We start from the raw sequence: 22489 nt of genomic DNA, 5'->3' as shown, positions 1-22489 counted from the left end.
TAAATTTCCAGCAAGTTAAGTATGAGCACTAGAGGTAAAGTGGCCTACTCCAGCAGATGGTTATACCGTAGTGGAAGTGGCAGCGCATTACTATGGACTTTGTAGTTGAGTTGTCGTGGACGTTGAGGAAGTTTGATGTCATCTGAGTCATTGTCAATGGGCTAGTTGTCGCGGATGTTGATGAAGTTTTGTATCATTTGGGTCATATTTGAAATGCTGACCAAGTCAGGACACTTCATTATGGTTGTGACTACGTACTCTTCGGAGAGAATGGCCCAGATTTACATTCAGGATATTATTTGGTTGAATGGTGTGCATATTTGCATCATTTCATATAGAGTCCCTCAGTTCATTTCATATTTCTAGAGATCAGTACAGAGCGTGTTGGGTGCCCGAATAGAGATCAGCAGAACCTTTCATCCGCAAATCGACGGGTAGTCGGCCGGACAATTCAGATTCTAGAGGATATGCTTAGAGCACGTGTTATTGAATTTGGAGGGCAGTGGGATTGATTCTTACCCTTGGACAAGTTTGCTTAAAACAACTGTTATCAGTCCAGTATCCAGATGGATCAATTTGAGGCTTTATATGGTTGGCGATGTCTTTCGCCTATCGGATGGTTTGAGCCTGGCGAGGCTATGTTACATGGCACTGATTTAGTGAAGGATGCCTTGGAGAAGGTAAAATTGATTCAGGAGCAACATCGTACCACAAAGTCCAGACATAAGAGTTGCATTGATCAGATAGGTGAGTGATTTATCATTTATAGTGAACGAGAATGTTCTCTTGAAAGTCTCACCGACGAAGGGTATCATGAGGTATGGGGATAAGGGAAAACGGAGCCCGAGTTTTATTAACCCATTTGAGGTGTTAAGGCGAGTTGGGGAGGTTTCCAATTATCTTGCTTTGCCTCCCGCTCGATCGGGAGTCCATCCAATTTTCCATGTGTCTATGCTCTGGAAGTACCATGCTGACAGGTCGCATATGTTAGATTACAACACGGTTCAGCTAGATGAGAGCTTGGGTTAAGAGGAGGAGCCAATTGCCATTGTTGACAGGCAGGTTCACCAGTTAAGGTCAAAGAAGATTTATGTGGTAAAGGTCCAGTCGAGGGGTCAACCAGTCGAGGGGCAGTTTAGGACATAGGTCAACCCCCTAAATCCATAACATAAGCGCGAAGCATATCCTCCAATATCTGAATAGTGCACTCGGACTGCCCGTCCGTCTTGGGGTGAAATATTGTAGTCAACTCAACTAGCGTGCCTAACCCACACTGTACGGCCCTCCAGAAGTGCAAGTTAAACTGCGTACCTTAATTAGAAATGATAGACACAGGCATACCGTGAAGAAGGACAATCTTGCGAATGTATATCTCAACTAACCGCTCTAAAGAGTAATCTTTCAACAGCTCCAACCACCTCCTCTACCTCAAGTTGAGATCCTTCTGCTTGAACAAATACTGTAGACTTTGATGATCCGTGAATACCTCACACGACACGCCTTATAGATATTGCCTCCAAATCTTCAGCGCATGAATATTGATTGCCAACTCTATGTCATCAACAAGGTAATTCTTCTCATGAACCTTCAACTGCCGTGATGCTTATGCAATCACCCTACCATCCTGTATCAATACTGCACTGAGCCCAATACGAGATGCATCACAATACACTGTGTAGGATCTTGAACCTGTGAGCAACACCAACATTTTCGCGATAGTAAAAGTAGTCTTGAGCTTCATAAAGCTTAAATCATACTTATCTGACCATCTGAATGGGGCACCATTCTGGGTCAATATAGTCAATGGGGTTGATATGGATGAAAACACATCCACGAACCGGCGATAATAACTAGCCAAACCTAGGAAACTCCGAATCTCTGCAGCTGAAGTACGCCTAGGCCAGTTCTGACCTACTTCAATCTTCATTGGATCCAACTTTATGACATCTAGCGATACAATATGCCCCAAAAAGGTGACTAAGTCTAACCAAAACTCACACTTTGATAACATGGCATATAACACAATCCGAAGATGTTACTCGTGCTCCCCTCGACTGCAGGAGTAGATCAAGATATCATTAATGAATACAATCACAAAGGAACCTAAATAGCACTTAAACTCATGGTTCATCAAATCCATAAATGTTTTTGGGGCATTTGTCAACCCAAATGACATCACTAGGAACGAATAATGCTCATGCTGAGTCCGAAAAGCCATCTTAGGGACGTCGGATGCCCTAATCTTCAACTGATGGTATCCAGAGCTCAAATCAATCTTCTAAAACACCTTGACACCCTGAAGGTGATCAAATAAATCATAAATCCTCAGCAATGTATACTTGTTCTTGATGGTGACCTTGTTCAACTGGCGATAGTATATACACATCCTCATCGAACCACCTTTCTTCTTCAGAAACAACACAGGCGCACCTCAGTGTGAAACACTAGGTCTAATGAATCCCTTATCAAGTAAATCTTGCAACTTCTCCTTCAATTCCTTCAACTCAGGCGGCGCCATGTGGTATGGTGGAATAGAAATCGGCTGAGTGCCTGGAGCCAAATCAATATAGAAGTCAATATTCCTTTCAGATGACATCCTTGACAGATCTAAAGGAAATACCTCTGGAAACTCATGCACAAATGGTATTGAATCCATGGAAGGAACCTCCGAACTAGAATTGTGAATATATGCCAAATAAGCTAGGCATCCCTTCTTGAGCATATGGCGAACCTTCATATATGAAATAACCTTGCTGGTAGAATAGCCAGGAATCCCCCTCCACTCTAAGCGAAGCAACCCCGGCATGGCTAAGGACACCTTCTTGGCGTGACAGTCCAATATAGCATGATAAGGTGACAACCAATCCATACCCAAGATAACATCAAAATCTACCATATCAAGAAGCAGAAGGTCTACGCTAGTATCTCCCAATAGTAATCACACATGAGTGATAGACACAATCTACAACAAGAGAATCTCCCACAGATGTATAAACATACACAAAAGCACTCAAAGAATCACAAGGCACAACTAGATATGAAGCAAAATATGATGACACATAGGCATAAGTATTACCTGGATCAAATAAAATTGAAACATCTCTATGGCAAACTGGAACAATACCTATGATAACAGCATCGGATGACTAAGCCTCAAGTTTAGGCGGAAAAGCATAAAATAGGGGCTAGCCACACCACTCTGACATACATTTCTGGGACGGCCTCTAGTTGGCCGGCCTTCACCACAAACAGCCTGACCTCCACCTCTAAATCTTTTACCTTCACCTCTAGCTGTCTGGACCATGCCTCTAGTCGGTTGAGCGGGCGGTGGAGAAACTGATGCTGGAATCATGGCACGAGAACTCTGTTGTTGCACGCTGCCCTACAATCTAAGGAAAAATCTAGCAAGGTGCCTCGGATCCTTAAAAGTATAACAACCCCTCGGATACTGTGACTGCTGACTTGGAACTGGCCTTGTCGGCCTGGGTAATGACCTTGATAATTCTGGATTGGATGTGCATTAATAGGAGCCGGTTGTGCAGTGTAAGCTAGCTTCTTAGGATAAGACACATGAGGACCCTGACTACCCGAAGCACCATGGGATTCCTGAAGAGCTGACTAAAATAGTCTGGGGGGATGGGCTCTACCAGAAGTACCCCTGCCTCAAGATGAGGCACCACCAAAACCACCAAAATGATGAGGCCTCTTATCAGACACTGACCACCTCTCCTAACCACAAATCATTTTGATCTGTCTTGCATTATTTACGGCCATCTGAAAAGAAATATCATCTCCAACTCCTTGGCCATCTGTAGCGTGATAGTGAAAGTGAGCCCAACAATAAATCTCCTCACTCCCTCCCTATCAGTAGGAAGAAAGATAATGGCATGGCAAGCTAGGTCCACAAATCGAGTCTCGTACTAGGTAACAATCATACTACACTGTTGAAAACGCTCAAACTGCCTGCGCTAATCCTCTCTCAGAGTGACATGGATGAAATTTTCGAGAAATAGCTGTGAGAATTGATCCTAGCTAAGTGTATGCAAACCAGGTAGTCTAGTGAACATATAATCCCTCCACCATCTTGGCGGAACTAGTCAACTATATCCATGTTCCGCAACATCGCATGGCAGCTATCTAGATAATCCTGTGGGTCCTCAGAAGATGCACCACTGAAATGAACATGAAAGAGCTTGGTGAACTTATACATGCTCAAAAAAGCCTCAGTAGCACGCGTATCGGCCTACACCGCAACAACTGGCTGAACCACCCCAACTGGCAGGGCTGCTTGAGTCTAATAATGGGGAGCCACCTGATCTGGGTGTGAGTAGCGGGAGTCTATGCTCTTCCCCCATCCCGAGAGACGGCTAGTGCCAATAGAAATGTACTGGTATGGGCCACACTCTGCATAAGGCCCACCAAACGGACTAGAGCATCCTGAAGCAATTGAGTGGGTATGAATCCCTCTAGGACCTGAGCTAGTCCGATGGGTAATGTCTGAACTGGAACCTCCTCCTCGTGATCAATCTCAAGCTCTACTAAGGGTGTTGCTGCTCCAGCTCTAGGCAGAGCTTTGCCTCAGCCTCGACCTCTGCCCCTAGTCGTAGCTGCCACTAGGGGCTCCGGGTATAGATTATATGAGTGTTCTCGCCATCTGTGAAAGAACAAGAATAGAATGGTTCAATCATCGATGATAGAATAAAATCACACGATAGAGAAGGAGAGAAGTGAGTTTGTTCCTAAACTCTATAGACTCTGGAAGATTATTACGGACGTTTCCGTACCGATCCTCCAGACTCAACTAAGCTTGGTCGTGACTCGTGAGACCTAGGCAACCTAGTGCTCTAATATCAACTTGTCACGACCCGGAATCCCAACCTCGGGGTCGTGATGGTGCCTAATATCTACTTGCTAGGCAAGCCGATGTGAGATAGTTACATAGCCAAATTTTAACAGTTTAAACATATGATGGGAAATGACGAGGAATAGGAACTCAATCTAATACGATACTAGCATACACATAGTAATACAATCTGCTACCAAAGATCCGGAGTCATGAGTATACAAGTAACTAGAAGTTCTACAAACAATGTCTGAAATAAATACAACGATTTCGAAGGAAATGAACAGTAAAGAGGGAGGAAGAGGGGGACTTCAATGTCTGCGGATGCCAGCAGATCTACCTCAAGTCTTCATATGCGATAATCCGAGCTGAAGCACCTCACATACTGCTGGGACAAATAAAAAAATCTACACAAAAAGTGCAAAAGTGTAGTATGAGTACAACCGACCAAATGTACTCCGTAAGCGTCGAGCCTAACCTCGAAGAGGTAGCGACGAGGCTAAGATAGGACACCCTCACCCTTCGTGCTTTTACTCTCATCCATACCATGAAATGATGACATAAGTAAAATGAAATGGCCCAGCATCACCCTTCGTGCTTTTACTCTCGATCTCACTATGTAACAATGAATAAATAAAATTAATGGCACGACATCACCCTTCGTTCTTTTACTCTCTTTCTCGCCATAATATAATGAATAAATTACATAAATGGTACAGCATCACCCTTCGTGCTTTTAATATCATCCTCACTATGTACAAATCAATAAATGAGATAAATGCAATAGCACGACATCACCATTCATGCTTTTAATCTCTTCCTTACTATGAAATGATGACATAAGTAAAATGAAATGGCATGGCATCACCCTTCGTTCTTTTACTCTCGATCTCACTATGTAACCATGAATAAATGAAATGAATAGCACGACATCACCCTTAGTGCTTTAACCCCTTCCTCACTATGTATAAATCAATAAATGAGATAAATTCAATGGCACGGCATCACCTTTAGTGCTTTAACACTCTTCCTTACCATGTATTAAAGGTAATATAAATTTGAGAAGTAAATAATGCGGATATTTGTTTTTAACGTCAAATATGATGCTAAGGTACAAAACTTCAACCTCTAACATACTCAACAATTACTAAATAAGCAATAAATACGGAAAGAATGATCAAATGAGTAACAACCCAACCTAAACATGGATATCATAATTTAACAGGCAATAAATCACAAGGAAACAAGTTCCACACGTATGATTTAACCCACAACAATGCATAAGTACTCGTCACCTCACTTATACAATATACACACACATTAAACACGTAGACAATAGGCAAACAAGTCATAATCCCTCAAGTCAAGGTGAACCACGATACTTATCTCGCTTTGCAATCAAATCAAAGCTCAACCGGGGCCTTTCCTCTAAATTTCGTGTCCAAACCAATCAAATCTAACCAAAATTTACTTAATATCAACTAACAATACTAGGAAAATCAATTATAGTACATAAAGTTAATATCTTTACACTTTTCCCAAAAAGTCAACAAAAGTCAACTCCGGGATCGCTTAGTCAAAACCCGAGATTCGGACAAAAAAACGATTACTCATTCACCTCCAAGATCGGTTATGTTATTAGTTTCAAACTCCGCTCTCAATTGGAGGTCCAAATCCCAAATTTACAAAAATTCCGAATTCTACCCAACTCCCTAATTTCTACCATGAAAATCCAAGATTTAATGTTAAAAACACTTGAAAAGTAATGGATAATTGAAAAGAAATAGATTAAAGTTGCTTACCAATATTTTTGGAAAGAAAATCCTCTTATAAAATAGTCTCTAAGGTGTTTAGGGTTGAAAGTTCGTGTGAAAAGTGCTAAATCCTGCTTTTTCTCTCTTTTACCCAACTGCAGTTATTGCAATTATGACACATAGTTCGTGAATGCGATGATAGCAAAAGTGATCAACTCTTTGCAAAAGCTAAAAAGTCAATGAGCCGGATTTCGTCGCAAATGCGAACCAAGCCTATCCACAAATGCAAATAATCGACTCGCAAATATTAGTGTGCCCCATTTTTCCTTTACTCGCAAATGCGACACAAAAGTTCGCAAATGAGAACTTTCCACCATTGCATCTGTGGACTTAACTCGGAAAAGCAAAACTGACCCATCCCCCACAAGCATCGCATATGCGATCCTGGCCTCGCATTTGCAAATAGGTCCTCGCAAATGTGAGATCTGTAGACTTGATGCATCGGCATTCTTCTAAGTTCAAAAATCACTCTGTAGCCTATCCAAAACCTACCCAGGCCCTTCGGGCTCCAAACCAAACATACACACAAGTGTATTAACATCATACAAACTCGGTCACATAATCAAAACACAAAAATAACACCGAGAACTATGAGTCGGACACCAAAATGAATGAAATTTTCAAAGAAACTTAAGAACATGTAATTTTGCAACCGGACATCCGAATCACGTAAAACAAACTCCGTTTTGCACCAAATTTTGCAGATAAGTCATAAATACTGAAACTATACCAACCTCCAGAACCATAATCTGAACGCGGTAGCAACAAAGCCAACCTACGGTCAAACTTAGGAATTCTTCTAACCTTTAAATTGCTATTTTTCATCAAATCATGTTAAATCAAGTTAGAGACTTCCGTATTCGATTCTGGGAATACACCGAAGTCTCAAACAATGTTACGGATCCACTGGGATAGTCAAAATATTGATCCGGGTCCGTTTACAAAAAATGTTGACCGTAGTTAACTTAAATGAGTTTTTAAGGATAAATTTCACTTTTCATATATTTTTTAAATAAAAAAGTTTCTAAAAAAAGGCTAGGACTGTGCACGCAAATCTAAGGAGGCTAAATGGGTAAAACAATAAATGACCTATCGGGTGATCACATGATAATTACTTTATCACTCTTATTTGTTAAAAATTGGCATGTGATAATTGCAGATTTTAAATTTACATTCGGTTAAGGGATCATTATTTTTTGTTATCTTATTCCATTATTACTATTGTATTTCATGCCTATTTTTAATTACTGCACTTTATTTATTGATCTCTAGTGAGTGTCGATGTCGACCCCTCGTTGCACCCTATTTTGCACAAGACAAAATAAATTACAACTTATAGTACTCTACAAGGTTAATTGGAGTTTAGAATAACCACCTAATATATAAAGTATACTAGGACAGATGGGAAGGAGTTAGGCATCCCTCAAGATCCATAACAATATGGTTTCGGTGGACTCGATAAAATAATTAAGGAAAGGTTCAAAGATAAGTAGCAAACACTCACAATTATTACAAAGAATAAAAGAGTGATTAACGTGTGCTAGAATGAACAATAATGATATTAAATATGTAATGAGTTATGTACGGATGAAGTATGCAAATATTTTTTGTATTTTTTAAATGAAATATATTGATTCATATGAAATATATATAAAGTGGACAAGGGAATCGTATTCTAAAAGATACGTTGAGTGTAAAGTGAGTTCTAGATAAAGAATAGTAAAATATTTGACAAAATATATATGAAAATAATTGCATCTAAAGAGTGCATGTTATACTAAAGAATTTGAGAAAAAGGGGAAAGATTGTTTATTTTCATATGGATGAATATTTAGCAAGGAATTTCATCTAAGAATGGAGGAAGAGTTATCCTCGGATAATATTAGTATATAATGGGTAATGAAATAATTGATTTAATGAATGAATATGATATAAGAAAAATGTATCAAGTTATTTATGACATAGAAATTTATCCAGTCAATATAAATAAATCTTCACGCAAAAAATGAGTTATCATTCAGTGAGTAACTAAAGAGCATTTCTTAGTCATGGTCTTGAAACAAATTATGTGAGCCAAGTCCAAATGATTACAAGGCCTAAATCTCTCCAAGAAAACAACAAAAATTCAATTATAATATTTTTTATAAATTATATCTATCCAAAGGGCATTAATTAAAGAATAATTTACATACAAAGAGGTTCGGAAATCATAGATGACTAGAGGGACAACTTGCCATAGTTCTGTATATGTTCCCAGAGTGAGGCATAGATATTGGCTAAAAGCTGGAGGAAAAAGAACAAAAGAGTCACATAGGAGCACATACAAGGACAAAGTCGTACAGGCTGCATGACAGAAGGTCGCAACAGTTACAAGATCAAAAGAGTTCCGACCACAGGTTGTGGTATGAGAAAGAGGCCTAAAGTGGGGAATGCCCTGGCCTTTGGATTTATTCATAGAGCAGTGGCCTAGAGGGCAATGATAGTATTAAGATATTTCTAAAGGCTATAATTTATGAAACTGATAAGCGCATCAGTCAACATTCGAGGACGAATGTTCCCAAGGGGGGAATGATGTTACACCCCATGTTTTTCTACGTGAGAGTGCATCGTAAGTCAATTGATGTAAGCTCTGAAATGAGATCATCTTTGAAAGTACATAAAGTAAGTTAATCATGTTAACTTGGAGGTTACAAATATTTAAGATCATGGACTGCAAGTATCAAGAGAGTTGGAAGGCTTAGAAGCTAAACCAATTGAAGAAAATAAGTTTTGTCGAATGTCAACAAGTTGGGAATGTTATAACATGTACTGTTGGGGTAATATTAGGGTTATTAACATGATAAGGAGGTTATGTTATAAATTATGATAGTCGTATGATAATCGTGTGTTATGTTTTGAAGTCAATCGAGTTGTGGAATAAAAGTCGATGAAAGTCATCATAAGTTACGTTCATAAGTTTTACTGAAACTTTGGGTCAAATATAACTACGATTTTCTACCAATATACTTTGAGTTATGGGGTGTTACACTCAACAAATTTAAGATCTATGAGTCTACTTTCTAACATGTTAAACCGTTTGTCAATACGACATCGGAGTAGAGAGATATTGGCATTTTTGCAAGACTGCGCAGGCTGCTAGGTGACAAGTAGGTGTGTCACCAACTTGCTTAAATGAGAGCCAAAATATGGGCCATTTAGGGTCATCCAAAGAGGCATTTTAAAGGCATATTTTCTTCATAAATTAGACCAAAAATAAGGCAAAATAACCAGACATAAGCTCTGCAAAAAGCCTCCCAAATATTTCTCATAAACCCTGTTACATCGTGCGTTTTCGTACGCTAGAAAGTTTGTCTTCAGTTAATTGACATAGACTCGGGGATGAGATCATCTTGACATTAACGTATTTATGTTATTTATAACAAGCCATAAATAAGTGTTATGAAGGATATAGAGGCACACGGATTAAAGAAAACGAGTTTCGTTGAAAGTGGCCAATTTGGAATAAAATACGGGTCGAGTGATAATACTCGATAATTATAAAATAGTACCATGCAAGGTGTCATATAGCCACGGTAGTATAATATATTAAGTATATCTGAAGTATATTAAAAATAAATAGAATTCTAAGTAATTTGGGGCAATTTTTAAATTATGCAGGTAATTGGTTAATTACCGGATAACGGAATATTACTCAGTTAACTAATAAGTGGGTAAAGATTTAAAATCTTCACCCACTCTCCACGTGGCACAAGGCTACTAATTAAAAGAGATGACTCATTGAATATGTGTAGGTGTCTAATGTCTAAAGTAACTAACCAAAATGAGATTTAAAGTCCAACTACATCTCATTCTGGCTTTGAAATCCAACCAAGAACGTTGGAACAAAAGGAGATTTCCAATCCAACTACATTTCATTCTGACTTTGAAACAAAAAACGTTAGAAGCCTTCATTCCAAGCCAAATTTCGTTCAAATTAGAAATAGAAACTTCAACCAAACTTAAAGAAAACGTTGGAAACAAGTTTTAGCTTAAAATTCATTTTTTAGTTCACAAACTTTAGAAGCAGAAAGCAAGTTCAAGGAAATCCAAGTGTAATTTCGTTCATATTTTGCAGAAGCAGATTCGTTCAAATAAATTTAAGAAACAAGTATGCTAAGGTCCTCCCTTCTTTCTTTTGGCATGGTCAAAATTATATTGAAGAAACGAGCAAACACATAGTTTCCACAAATTACTCTATTTATAGAGATAGTAAGGGTGTCTATATTCTTGATTCCCCATGAAAAATATTATTATCTTCTGTTCATGGGTCTCAGAATAATACACAGTTGAAAAAGTTTATCCAGAAGGAATATTGAGATTATTACGTATTTTTCATGCATTTCTCTCATTTATACATGTGCATTGACCCATGACCAGATGACGTTATATACGTGTATATATGTAAATATATGCATATGGGATATGGGAAAAGGTTATAGCATTATATATGCACCACCACCTGATCAGCTAGTATATATTAATGATGTTGCCCACAGTAGCCGAGACGATATGATAGGATGCCCTCAGTGGCTTGATGATATTATGTACACCCATACCGATGCATGGAACTACATTTATACGCACGTGCATGACATTATAAACATATCAGAATTATAAAGTTATTTAGATTAAAGACGTGTTTCTATATTCCATGTTTCATCTATGTCTTTTACGTACTAATTTTCATGCCTTACATACTCAGTACTTTTTTTGTTCTGACGCCCTATTTCACGGGGCTTGCGTTTCAAGCCCGCAAGTGCAGGTAGGTAAGCTGACGGTCCCTCTTCTTAGGATCCCTGATCACCGAGAGTTGGCGTGCTCCACTTGATTCGGAGCTGCTTTTGATTTTGGTACGATACGTTTGTATATATATTTGTATATGGGTATGACATTTCTCAGTCCCGTCTTCATACAATTATGTTTCTATTAGAGGTATGTAGACAATATGACTAGTTGGATAGTATGTGGCCTTACCGGCTTCTAACTTGAAATGTATAGTTGTCTATAGCAGCCTTGTCGGCTCGCGCTATGTATGTTGTATGTATATGTATGTATACCCTTTTTGGGCAAATTTCCTTCATGTACATTATTCTCGTAACTCAACAGATGTTATACAGGTTCATATCCTAGACGCATGCTTAGGGGTATTTGACAGGCAGGACTCAGGCACTCGTCGCGACTCATCGATTTGGGTCATGACAAAAGTGGTATCAGAGTAGTTTTTCCTAGGGTTGTCTACATACCGTGTCTAGTAGAGTCTTGTTTATGGGTGTGTTGTGTACCACACTTATAAATAGGAGGCTAAAGTACATATAGGATGTTTTCCTCTCTTCTTATCTTAGATCGTGCAATATGAGCATTTGTGTTCCTAATGACGTGTTACGTTTTTAGCGATGCCTCTGAAGACTACAGCCACTAGCATGGGTCATAAGGCTACAAAGGTGTAAGAAAGAGAGATGAGTTATACTATGGATTCAGACCCATCGGAGATCATGGGTTATATTGAGGAGGATCCATTCGAGGATCCATATAAGTCATCCGTTCGAGTTGTTGCAACCACTCCGGCAGTAGATGGGGTGAGAGGAAATCCGACCTCACCAAGGCCCTTAGTTTCACAACCTGTTGATCAGGGTATAAGGAGAGTAGTGCATGGTGGCACAGCCGGGATTCCCTTAGGCTCAAAGCTATGTCAAGGTATTTGAGGACACCAGCTCTTCTGAGATTCCGGATAGTCCACACTCTTGGGAGTCTGTGAATCAAGGTTCCTTGGTGTATGTTATGGGATATGCAGAGGAAGAAGATAGTAGTTAGGCCGAGAAGAGGAAGGTAACTGATAAGGACATAAATATTTCGCTTCGAAGTGTGTCCGATCGAGGTTCTTATATAGGACGAGGCAAGGACCCTCTACTATAGACTTTCCCTAAAGTGTCAGTTTTTGGTTGGTAAGTTCTACCTCTTCTTAGAATATTACCAAGTCAGAGTTCTAAATGTGTTAGGTTGTTTTATGAGGTCGTAGAGAGCCCCATCCCGACTTGTATATATTATGGTTATGCCTACTTAGAGGTTTTGCAGACATTATCATGTATATAGTTTTGGATATGACATGTCTACGGCCTAGTCGACCCCTATGTATATAAACCTTTTTGTAAATTAGTTATGCAAGTTATGTTTTAATATTGTTACCAATATATATGGATGTAGCCCGAAATGGCCTGTGATAGATTTGATAATAAACAAGGATAAGGTACATGGTGTTCGGTTGGTAGAACTTAATATTATAATAGGTATGGATTAGTTGGCTTTTTGTTATGCTAACATCAAGTGTAGATCGAAGATGGTTTGATTTCAGTCCCTAGGAGAGCCTATTTTAGAATGAAAAGGTAATACCGCATCGCCAAGAGCTAAATTTATCTCCTATCTCAAGGCAAGGAATATAATCAAAAAGGACTACATTCATTACTGAGTTCGGGTTTGGGATGTGGAAGTAGAGTTACCAACCATTCAGTTATTTCCTGTAGTTAATGAGTTTCCCGATGTTTTCCCCGATGAGCTTCCAGGTCTTCCGCCAGAGCGAGAAATTGAGTTTGTCATTAACCTACTACTACCAGATATTCATCCAATATCTATTCCCCCCTATAGAATGGCCCTGCAGAGCTGAACTAGTTAAAGGAACAACTAAGGGGCTTGCTTGAAAAAAGTTTTATAAGATCCAGTCTGTCACTGTGGGGAGCACCTGTGTTGTTTCTGACAAAGGGGCATGGTTCCTTACGAATGTTATTTAATTATAGGTAGTTGAATAAGGTAACGATCAAGAATAACTACCCGGTCCCAAGAATTAATGATTTATTTGATCAGTTGCAAGGTGCCAAGTGTTTTCAAAGATAGACCTGAGGTTCGGGTACCATCAAGTAAGGCTTAAGGATGAAGATATTCCGAAGAAAACATTTAGGAACAGATATGGGCACTTTGAATTTCATATTATGTCTTTTGGTTTGACTAATGCCCCAGCAGTATTCATGGATTCGATGAACCATGTGTTCAGGCCCTTTTTAAGATTTGTTCATAATCGTATTTCTCGACGATATATATTGGTATATCCTCGTTCAGTGGCTGAGCATGAAGATCACTTGTGTACTCTGCTCAAAGTTCTACAAAAAGGAAAGTTGCATGCAAAATTCTCTAAAAATGAATTAAGGTTAAACTCTATAGCTTTCCTTGGGCATATTATTTTGGGTGAAGGCATCCGGGTGGATACACAAAAGAGTGAGGCATTGAATACTTGGCCTAGACCCACAACACCGACGGAGGTTCGTAGCTTCTCCGTTTGGCAGGTTATTAGAGGAAACTTGTAACAGAATTTTCTTCTCTTATAAGCACCTTCGACCAAAATAGTATATGGTGTCTCGCTTAATGTTCCGAAATAACATAAGGAAATTTATGATGCAAGTAAGTTCAAGAAAGGTTGCGAATAAGTATAAATAGATATGTGTAGGTCGCAAAGCTAAAGTATGGTAGAGCGACAAGTAGGAAGGATAAGAAAAGATGAGTGAAAAAGGTAACGAGAATGGATAAATCCTTGGGAATAAGTTCATAAGAAAGCTGACGATTTCTCTAAGTTACAGAAGGCTTAGTATAGCCTAAAAGAACTTAAAGGAGTCTAAGACTAGTAATGTTTAGAATAGATGAAATACTACCCTAATAGTGGGATAAGGACGTAATTGTGATGGATAAAGGATGAAGTTTGGGCCTTCGAAGAGGGGAATTTCCTGAATTGTAAAAAGATTAGGATACCCATGTAAGTTAATTCAGAAGGGAAATAAGTTTCAATGGACTAATCCTTGCAAATGGAGTTTCGAGGCATTGAAGGACATGTTAATTTCAGCACCGGTTCTAATGCTCCCAGAAAGGACCGAAGATTATATTATCTATTGTGACGCTTCAAGCGTTGGATTGGATCGTGTGCTGATGCAGATTAGTAAGGTTGTAGCTTATGCTTCTGGACAACTAAGTAAGCACGAGAAGAACTACCCGACCTACGATTTAGAATTAGCCTTGGTGATTCATGCACTAAAGATGCGGAGACAATACTTGTATGTCATTCATGTTGGTATCTATGCGGATCATAAGAGCCTCCTGTCACGACCCCAAACCCGAACCCGGTCGTGATGGCGCCTCTCGTAAAGACAAGGCCAGCCGATACTTCCCATTATCCGATTATTAACAATTTAGCATTTAAGAAATAGTCTAAACATGAATAAATAAACCAAAGTTTATGAAGTTAATAGCATAAATCGCGAAAAATAACCCAACACAGCCCGATACCGGGGAGTCACTAGTCGTAAGCATCTATAAAACCTAATACAAGTCTGAAAAGTCTACAAACTATTACAAATGTCTGATAAGAGATAGAAATGATAAAGAGGGAGAAACACGGGACTGCAGACGTCAAGTAGCTACCTCGTGGACTGCGATATCTGTTGGGAGCTCTCAACTCGCACTGGCATGATCTGCAATGCCTGAATCTGCACACGGGGTGCAGGGAGTAAAGTGAGTACTCCAACTCAGTAAGTAACAAATGTAAATAAATACTGAAAGCAAGAAATCATGTAAAGCACAAAGCATTCTATAATGAAGCAGTAAAACCATTTAAAAATCAGTGAATCAGTGAAAGATAAGCAAAAATCCTTTATATCAAATGTAATTTCATGAAAAGCCTCTTTCAACAATTAAGCAGGTAATGGACAGTTAATTAAGAAAATGAACACATAAAGGTTCGCCCCCCGGGCACAGTATTCACAATTCCGCCCCTCGGGCAACATCTCAGAACAATACCAGCCCCTCGGGCTCAATCTCACATCACAATGGGTAACCGCGCTCACTGGGGGTGTATAGACTCCTGGAGGGGCCCCTTACAACCCAAACGCAATATCAAGCCACCTCGTGGCATCATCACTAGGCCCTCGGCCTCACATCAATCAAGCCACCTCATGGCGTACATATCTCAGGCCCTCGGTCTCATAATCAGTATCAAATGTTTCCTCACAACATAGACCCTCGGCCTTACTCAGTCAAAAATCCTCACAAGCCACTCGGGAAGTAGTAAAACATGTTTCTCGGCCCAAAATATCATTTAAAAGATCATGTAAGTGTTAAAACAGAATAAACATGGTTGAGTACGAAAAATAGTGAAATATAACATGACTGAGTTCAAGTATAAAGTCAAAACAGTGAGGAAATACCAGTAAAAATCCCCGAAGGGTTCAAATAGTTGTCGCAAGGCCCAAATATGGCATTCAGCCCAAATAATGATGATAACAAATATATTTCAGTCAAATACGCGGTAAAATCATCAATTAGGATGGACCAAGTCACAATCCCCAATAGTGCACAACCCCACACTCGTCATCAAGCATGTGCCTCACCTCAATATAGCACTACGATGTGCAAATTCGGGGTTTCAAACCCTCAGAACATCATTTACAATCATTACTCACCTCGAACCGGTCAAATCTCTAGCTCGCGATGCCTTTGCCCCTCAAATCGACCTCCACCCGTGTCGAATCTATCCAAAATTAGAATGAGGACATCAAAATATGCCAAGGGCACGAAGCCCCAGCGAAAATAATCAATTTACAACACAAATTCCGAAATTACCAAAACTCGACCCCCGGGACCACATCTCGGAATTCAATAATTTTTACATCAATAGATTCTTCATCTCCCCACGAGTTCATACATATCAAAAGTTCTGAAATCCGACATCAAATGGTCCTTTAAATCCCCATGCAAAGTCTAAGTTTCCAAGCCCTAGTTTCCCTAATTTTCACCCTTAATTTTCATGATTTCTAGCTCTAATCTATGTAATAATAGCACAGGAATGAGTTTTAGGTCTAAATTCCTTACCTCAATGAAGTTCCCTTGACATCCCTCTTTCCAATAGTCCAAAAAGTTCCAAAGCCGAAGTCAAAATGGTGAAATAGCTCAGTTTCGCGAAAGCCACAATTTATACTTTCTGCCCAGTCATTTCGCATCTGCGGCCAATCTACTGCTTCTGTGGTACCGCATATGTAGTCAAATAACTGCTTCTGTAGTTCCTCACTTAACGGCTAAAGCCGCTTCTGCGGTCAACCATCCGCATCTGCGACATCGCAGATACGATCACCCTAACCGCTTCTGCGGTCGCTACTCATCAGGCCCCTTTTCGCTTCTGCGACTAAACGCCCGCACATGCGACATCGTACCTGTGATCCTAAATTCGCAAGTGCGGAAATACCAGAAGCAGCAAATTCAGCAGCTGCAACAATGTCTCAAACTTTCCGTCAACCATCTGAAATCACCCAGAGGCCCTCGGGACCTCAACCAAAAGCATAAACATATCCTAATACCTTATTCAAACTTGTACCAATCTTCAAAACACCTCAAACAACATCAAATCAACCAAAACACATTGGATTCAAGCAAAACTTTCTAAAATCTTCTGAATTTTGCTTTTGATCAAAAACCCAACCAAACCATGTCCGAATGACCTCAAATTTTGCACACACATCCCAAATGACCCAACGAAACTACTGCAACTCTCAGAATTCTATTCTGACCCCTATACCAAAATCTTGCCTACCAACCGGAAATCGCCAAAATATCAACTTCACCAATTCAAGCCTAAATCTACTCCTAACCTCCAAAACCCATTCTGATCACACTCCTAAGTCCCAAATCACTTCCCAAAGCTAACCGAACCATCGGAACTCACATCTGAGCCCTCTAACACATAAGTCAATATCTGATAGACTTTTCCAACTTAAGCTTCCGCAAAAGAGACTAAGTGTCTCAAACCTTACTAAATTCATTCTGAATTCGATCCAACCAACCCGATATCACATAACACGGATAAACAAACCATAAAGAAGTAGAAAGTGGGAAAACAGAGCGGTAATTCATGAGACAACTGGTCGGGTCGTCACATCCTCCCCAACTTAAACAAAAGTTCGTCCGCGAACGAATCAAGAAACATACCTGAAGCCTCAAACAGGTGAGGATATATGTGTTGCATCTCCCGCTCGGTCTCTCAGGTGGCCTCCTCCACGGGCTGACCTCTCCACTGTTCTTTCACTAAAGCTACATCCTTCCACCTCAACTTTCGAATCTGATGACCCAAAATAGCTACTGGCTCCACATCATAAGTCAAATCATCATCAGCTAAACTGTGCTGAAATCCAAAACATGAGACGGGTCCCCAATATACTTACGGAGCATAGAAACATAAAATACCGGATGCACACTCGACAAGTTGGGTGGCAAAGCAAGCTCATAAGCCACCTCCCCAATCCTCCGAAGCACCTCAAAAGGCCCAATGAATCGATGACTCAATTTTCCTTTCTTCCCAAGTCTCATAACACCCTTCATGGGTGAAACCTTCAACAAAACTTTCTCGCCAACCATGTAGGACACATCCCGAACCTTTCTATCAGCATAGCTCTTTTGCCTTGACTGCGCTGTACGAAGCCTCTCCTGAATCACCTTCACCTTTTCTAAGGCATCCTGCACCAAGTCTGTCCCCAATATTCTAGCCTCACCGGGCTCGAACCAACCAACTGGAAATCTATATCTCCTCCCGTACAAAGCCTCATATGGAGCCATCTGAATACTCTACTAGTAGTTATTGTTATAAGCAAACTCTGCAAGTGGTAGAAACTAATCCCATGACCCTCCGAAATTAATGACACAAGCACGCAACATGTCCTCTAATATTTGGATAGTGCGCTCGGACTGCCCGTCCGTATAAGGGTGAAAAGTTATGCTCAACTCAACCTAAGTACACAACTCTCGCTGCATAGACCTCCAAAACTGTGATGTAAACTGAGTGTCCCCATCTAAAATGATGGAAACTGGGACACCATGCAACCGAACAATCTCCCGGATATAGATCTCTACCAACTGCTCTGAAGAATAGGTAGTACAAATAGGAATGAAGTGCACGGACTTGGTCAGCCGATCCACAATCACCCAAATAACATCGAACTTCCTCAAAGTCTGTGGAAGTCCAATAATAAAGTCCATAGTGATCCTCTCCCACTTCCACTCGGGAATATCCATCTGCTGAAGCAAGCCACTCGATCTCTAATGATCATATTTCACCTGCTGACAATTGAGACACTGAGCCACAAATCCCACAATGTCTTTCTTCATTCTTCCCCACCAATAGTGCTTCCGCAAATCCTGATCCATCTTCGCAGCACCGGGATGAATAGAATACCGCGAGCTATTGGCCTCCTCTAGAATCAACTCCCGAAGCCTATCCACATTGGGCACGCAAATCCGGCCCTGCATCCTCAACACCCCATCATCACGATGGTCACATCTCTGGCATCATCATGCTGAACTCTGTTCCTAAGGACAAGCAAATGCGGATCACCATACTGGTGCTCTCTGATGCGATCGTATAAGGAAGACTAAGAAACCACACAAGCCAATACCCGACTGGGTTCCGAAACATCTAATCTCACGAACTGATTGGTCAAGGCCTGAACATCAACCGCAAGAGGTCTCTCCCCAACTGGAATATATGCCAAACTCCCCATACTCACTGCCTTTCAGCTCAAAGCATCGGCCACCACATTGGCCTTTTTCAGATGGTACAGTATAGTGATATCATAATCCTTTAGCAACTCCAACCATCTCCGCTGCCTCAAATTAAGGTCCTTCTACTTGAACAAGTGCTGGAGGCAACGAAGATTAGTAAACACCTCACAAGACACACCATATAGGTAATGTCTCCAAATCTTCAATGTGTGAACTATGCAACCAACTCCAAATCATGAACGGGGTAGTTCTTCTCATAGGTCTTCAACTGACGAGAAGCATAAGCAATAAATCTACCCTCCTGCATCAATACACAACCAATACCAACTCTCGAAGCATCACAATACACGGTATATGAACCTGAAGCTGATGGAAAAACTAACACTGGAGTTGTGGTCAAAGCTGTCTTGAGCTTCTGAAAGCTCTCCTCACACTCGTCCGACCATACAAACGAAGCACCCTTCTAATTCAACTTGGTCAAGGGCGATGCGATAGATGAGAATCCCTAAACAAACCGGCGATAATAGCCTTCCAAACCAAGAAAGCTACGAATCTCTGTGGCTGAGGATGGTCTGGGCCAACTCTGAACCGCCTATATCTTCTTTGGATCAACCTGAATACCCTCGTTGGACACCACATGCCCCAAGAAGGCCACTGAACTGAGCCAAAATTCACACTTGGAGAATTTTGCATAAAGTTTCTCCTCTCTCAACCTCTGCAACACAACTCTTCAAATGTTCCGCGTGCTTCTCCTAACTATGCGAATACACCAGAATATCATCAATGAAGACTATGACAAAAGAGTCAAGATAAGGCCGAAACATACTGTTCATCAAATGCATGAATGTTGTTGGGGCATTGGTCAACCCAAAAGACATCACCAAGAACTCATAATGACCATATCGGGTCCTGAAAGCTGTATTAAGAATATCTGAGTCCCTGATCTTCAAGTAGTGATAGGATGAACGAAGATCAATCTTGGAGAACACTCTCGCTTCCTAAAGCTAGTCGAATAAATCATCAATATGAGGCAAAGGATACTTGTTCTTAATTGTTAGCTTGTTCAATTGCCTATAATTAATGCACATTCTCATAGTGTCATCCTTCTTCTTTACAAATAGAACCGGTGCACCCCAAGGTGACACACTAGGCTGAATGAACCCTTTATCAAGGAGTTCCTGAAGCTTCTCCTTTAATTCCTTCAACTCCGCTGGTTCCATAAGATATGGCGGAATAGAAATGGGTTGAGTGCCCGGCACCAGGTCAATACCAAAATCAATATCCATGTCCGGTGGCATGCCCGGTAGTTCTACATGAAACACATCGGGAACATCCCTCACAACTGGAACAGAATCAATACTAGGAGTCTCAGCACCGACATCCCTCATAAAGGCTAGATACGAGAGCCAACCCTTCCCAACCATATGATGGGCTTTCAAGAATGAGATCACTCTACTGGGAACAGAATCAATCACGCCTCGCCACTCAATCCGTGGCATACCTGGTATAGTCAACGTGACTGTCTTAGCATGACAGTCCAGAATAACACAACACGGAGATAGCTAATCCATGATCAAAATGACATCAAAATCCATTATACACAATAATAAAAGATCCACACGGGTCTCCAGACCCCCAATAGTCATCACACACGATCGGTACACATGGTCTACAACAATAGTATCGTCCGCCAGGGTAGATACATGAACAGGTGAAGCAAGAAACTCACGGGCGTACCCAAATAACGAGCAAAGTATGATGACACATAAGAAAAGGTGGAACCAGGATCAAATAATATAGAGGCATCTCTGTGGTAGACTGAAACAATACTTGTAATAACAGCATCTAAAGTAATAGCATCGGGACTGCCTGGAAGTGCATAGAAACGGGCCTGACAACCACCTGATCGACCTCCCCCTCTGGGGCGACCCCTAGCTGACTGACCTCCACCCCTAGCTGGCTGGGCGGGTGGTGGTAAAGTAACTGGCGCTGAAGCCGATGACTGACCCCTCTGCTGAGATAAGCTCGTATGACGACGAGGGCACTGCCTCCACATATGACCCATCTCACCACACTCGTAACAATTCCCAGGTGTTGGAAAAGGGGACTGAAGGGAATCCCTTACACCGGAGTGACTAGTAGATGCACTCAACAAAGAAGAGCCCTAAACTGATGAAGCACGAGACGAACTCTGAGCTAGAAGGGCACTAAGTGATGACTGGCCCTGATGAGAACTGTGAGAACCATGACCTGATGACACCCTACGATAGCCTAGGCGAGCTGGTTGTGCATGCCTGAATGGACGGCCTTTGCCATGTTGAAACTGACCTCTCAAAGGAGCACCACTGTAACTACCAGATCCTCGAGGCCTCTTGGCCTCCCTCTCCTCTTGCTCCTGGCAACGAACAGACTCAATCTCACGGGAAATATCCACAACCTCCTTGAAAGTAGCACCTACCATCCTCTCTCTGGTCATGAGAATACGAAGCTGATAAGTGAGGCCGTCAAGAGACCTCCTAATCCTCTCTCTATCAGTCGGAACTATCCAAATAGCATGACGAGCTAACACGGAGAACCTCATCTCGAACTGCATCACAGTCATCTCTCCCTAATGCAACCACTCAAACTTTCTACACAGCTCATCTCTGCGGTACTGCGGTACATACTTCTCTAAAAAGAGAATGGAGAACTGCTGCCAGGTAAGGGGTGCTGCACCAATAGTCCTACGCCTCTCAAAAGCCTCCTACCAAGTGAAGGCAACTCCAGAAAATTGATAAGTAGTGAAAGAGACCCCGTTGCTCTCTAGAATACCCGCAGTACGAAGCATCCTCTAGCACTTATCTAAGAAACTCTAGGCATTTTCGCCCTCTACACCACTGAAGGTCGGAGGCTGCATTCTACCAAACCTCTCCAACTTACGCTGCTCATCCTCCAGCATAGCAGGAATTACATAGTCCTGAGCAGCTGCAACCGGCTGGGTTGGATGTGCCCCCAGCTTCTGAAGTCCTTGTACGACCTGCTCAGGTGTGCGAGCAGTGGGAGTCTGATTGCCTCCCCCGGACTGAGAAGTAGTTGCGGTTGTAGTGGCTGAAACCGCCTAAGATAGGCTAGTGCAAACTGCAGGAGCATCCATAATTGGGACCTGATCCTGAACTGGGATAGCTGGTGGATCTGCAGGTGCTGCCCTAGCTGCTCTGCCCCTACCACAACCACG

The 22489-nt window shown here is 41.1% G+C and overlaps 1 protein-coding gene across 1 annotated transcript; it reads right to left on the bottom strand.

Moving 5' to 3' along the window:
* Window positions 1-2431: 2431 nt before the first annotated feature.
* On the bottom strand, window positions 2432-3304 carry LOC138878290 (uncharacterized). The gene is made up of 2 exons (XM_070157957.1): window positions 3209-3304; window positions 2432-2731 (listed from the first exon to the last, which is right to left on the bottom strand). Exons 1-2 carry the CDS (start codon window positions 3302-3304, stop codon window positions 2432-2434), a joined length of 396 nt encoding a protein of 131 aa, XP_070014058.1.
* Window positions 3305-22489: the final 19185 nt, after the last annotated feature.

Source organism: Nicotiana sylvestris, chromosome 9 (genome assembly GCF_000393655.2).
Source record: "Nicotiana sylvestris chromosome 9, ASM39365v2, whole genome shotgun sequence".
NCBI lineage: Eukaryota > Viridiplantae > Streptophyta > Magnoliopsida > Solanales > Solanaceae > Nicotiana > Nicotiana sylvestris.
Note: the sequence above shows the minus strand (reverse complement) of the source record. Positions and strands in the feature narration are given on the sequence as shown.

Coding starts and splice junctions, on each gene's coding strand:
- LOC138878290 (XM_070157957.1), bottom strand. CDS start 3,304: ATGGTCCAGACAGCTAGAGGTGAAGGTAAAAGATTTAGAGGTGGAGGT. Junction 2,732..3,208: donor CTAGAGGCCGTCCCAGAAAT/GTATGTCAGAGT, acceptor TCATATATGAAG/GTTCGCCATATGCTCAAGAA.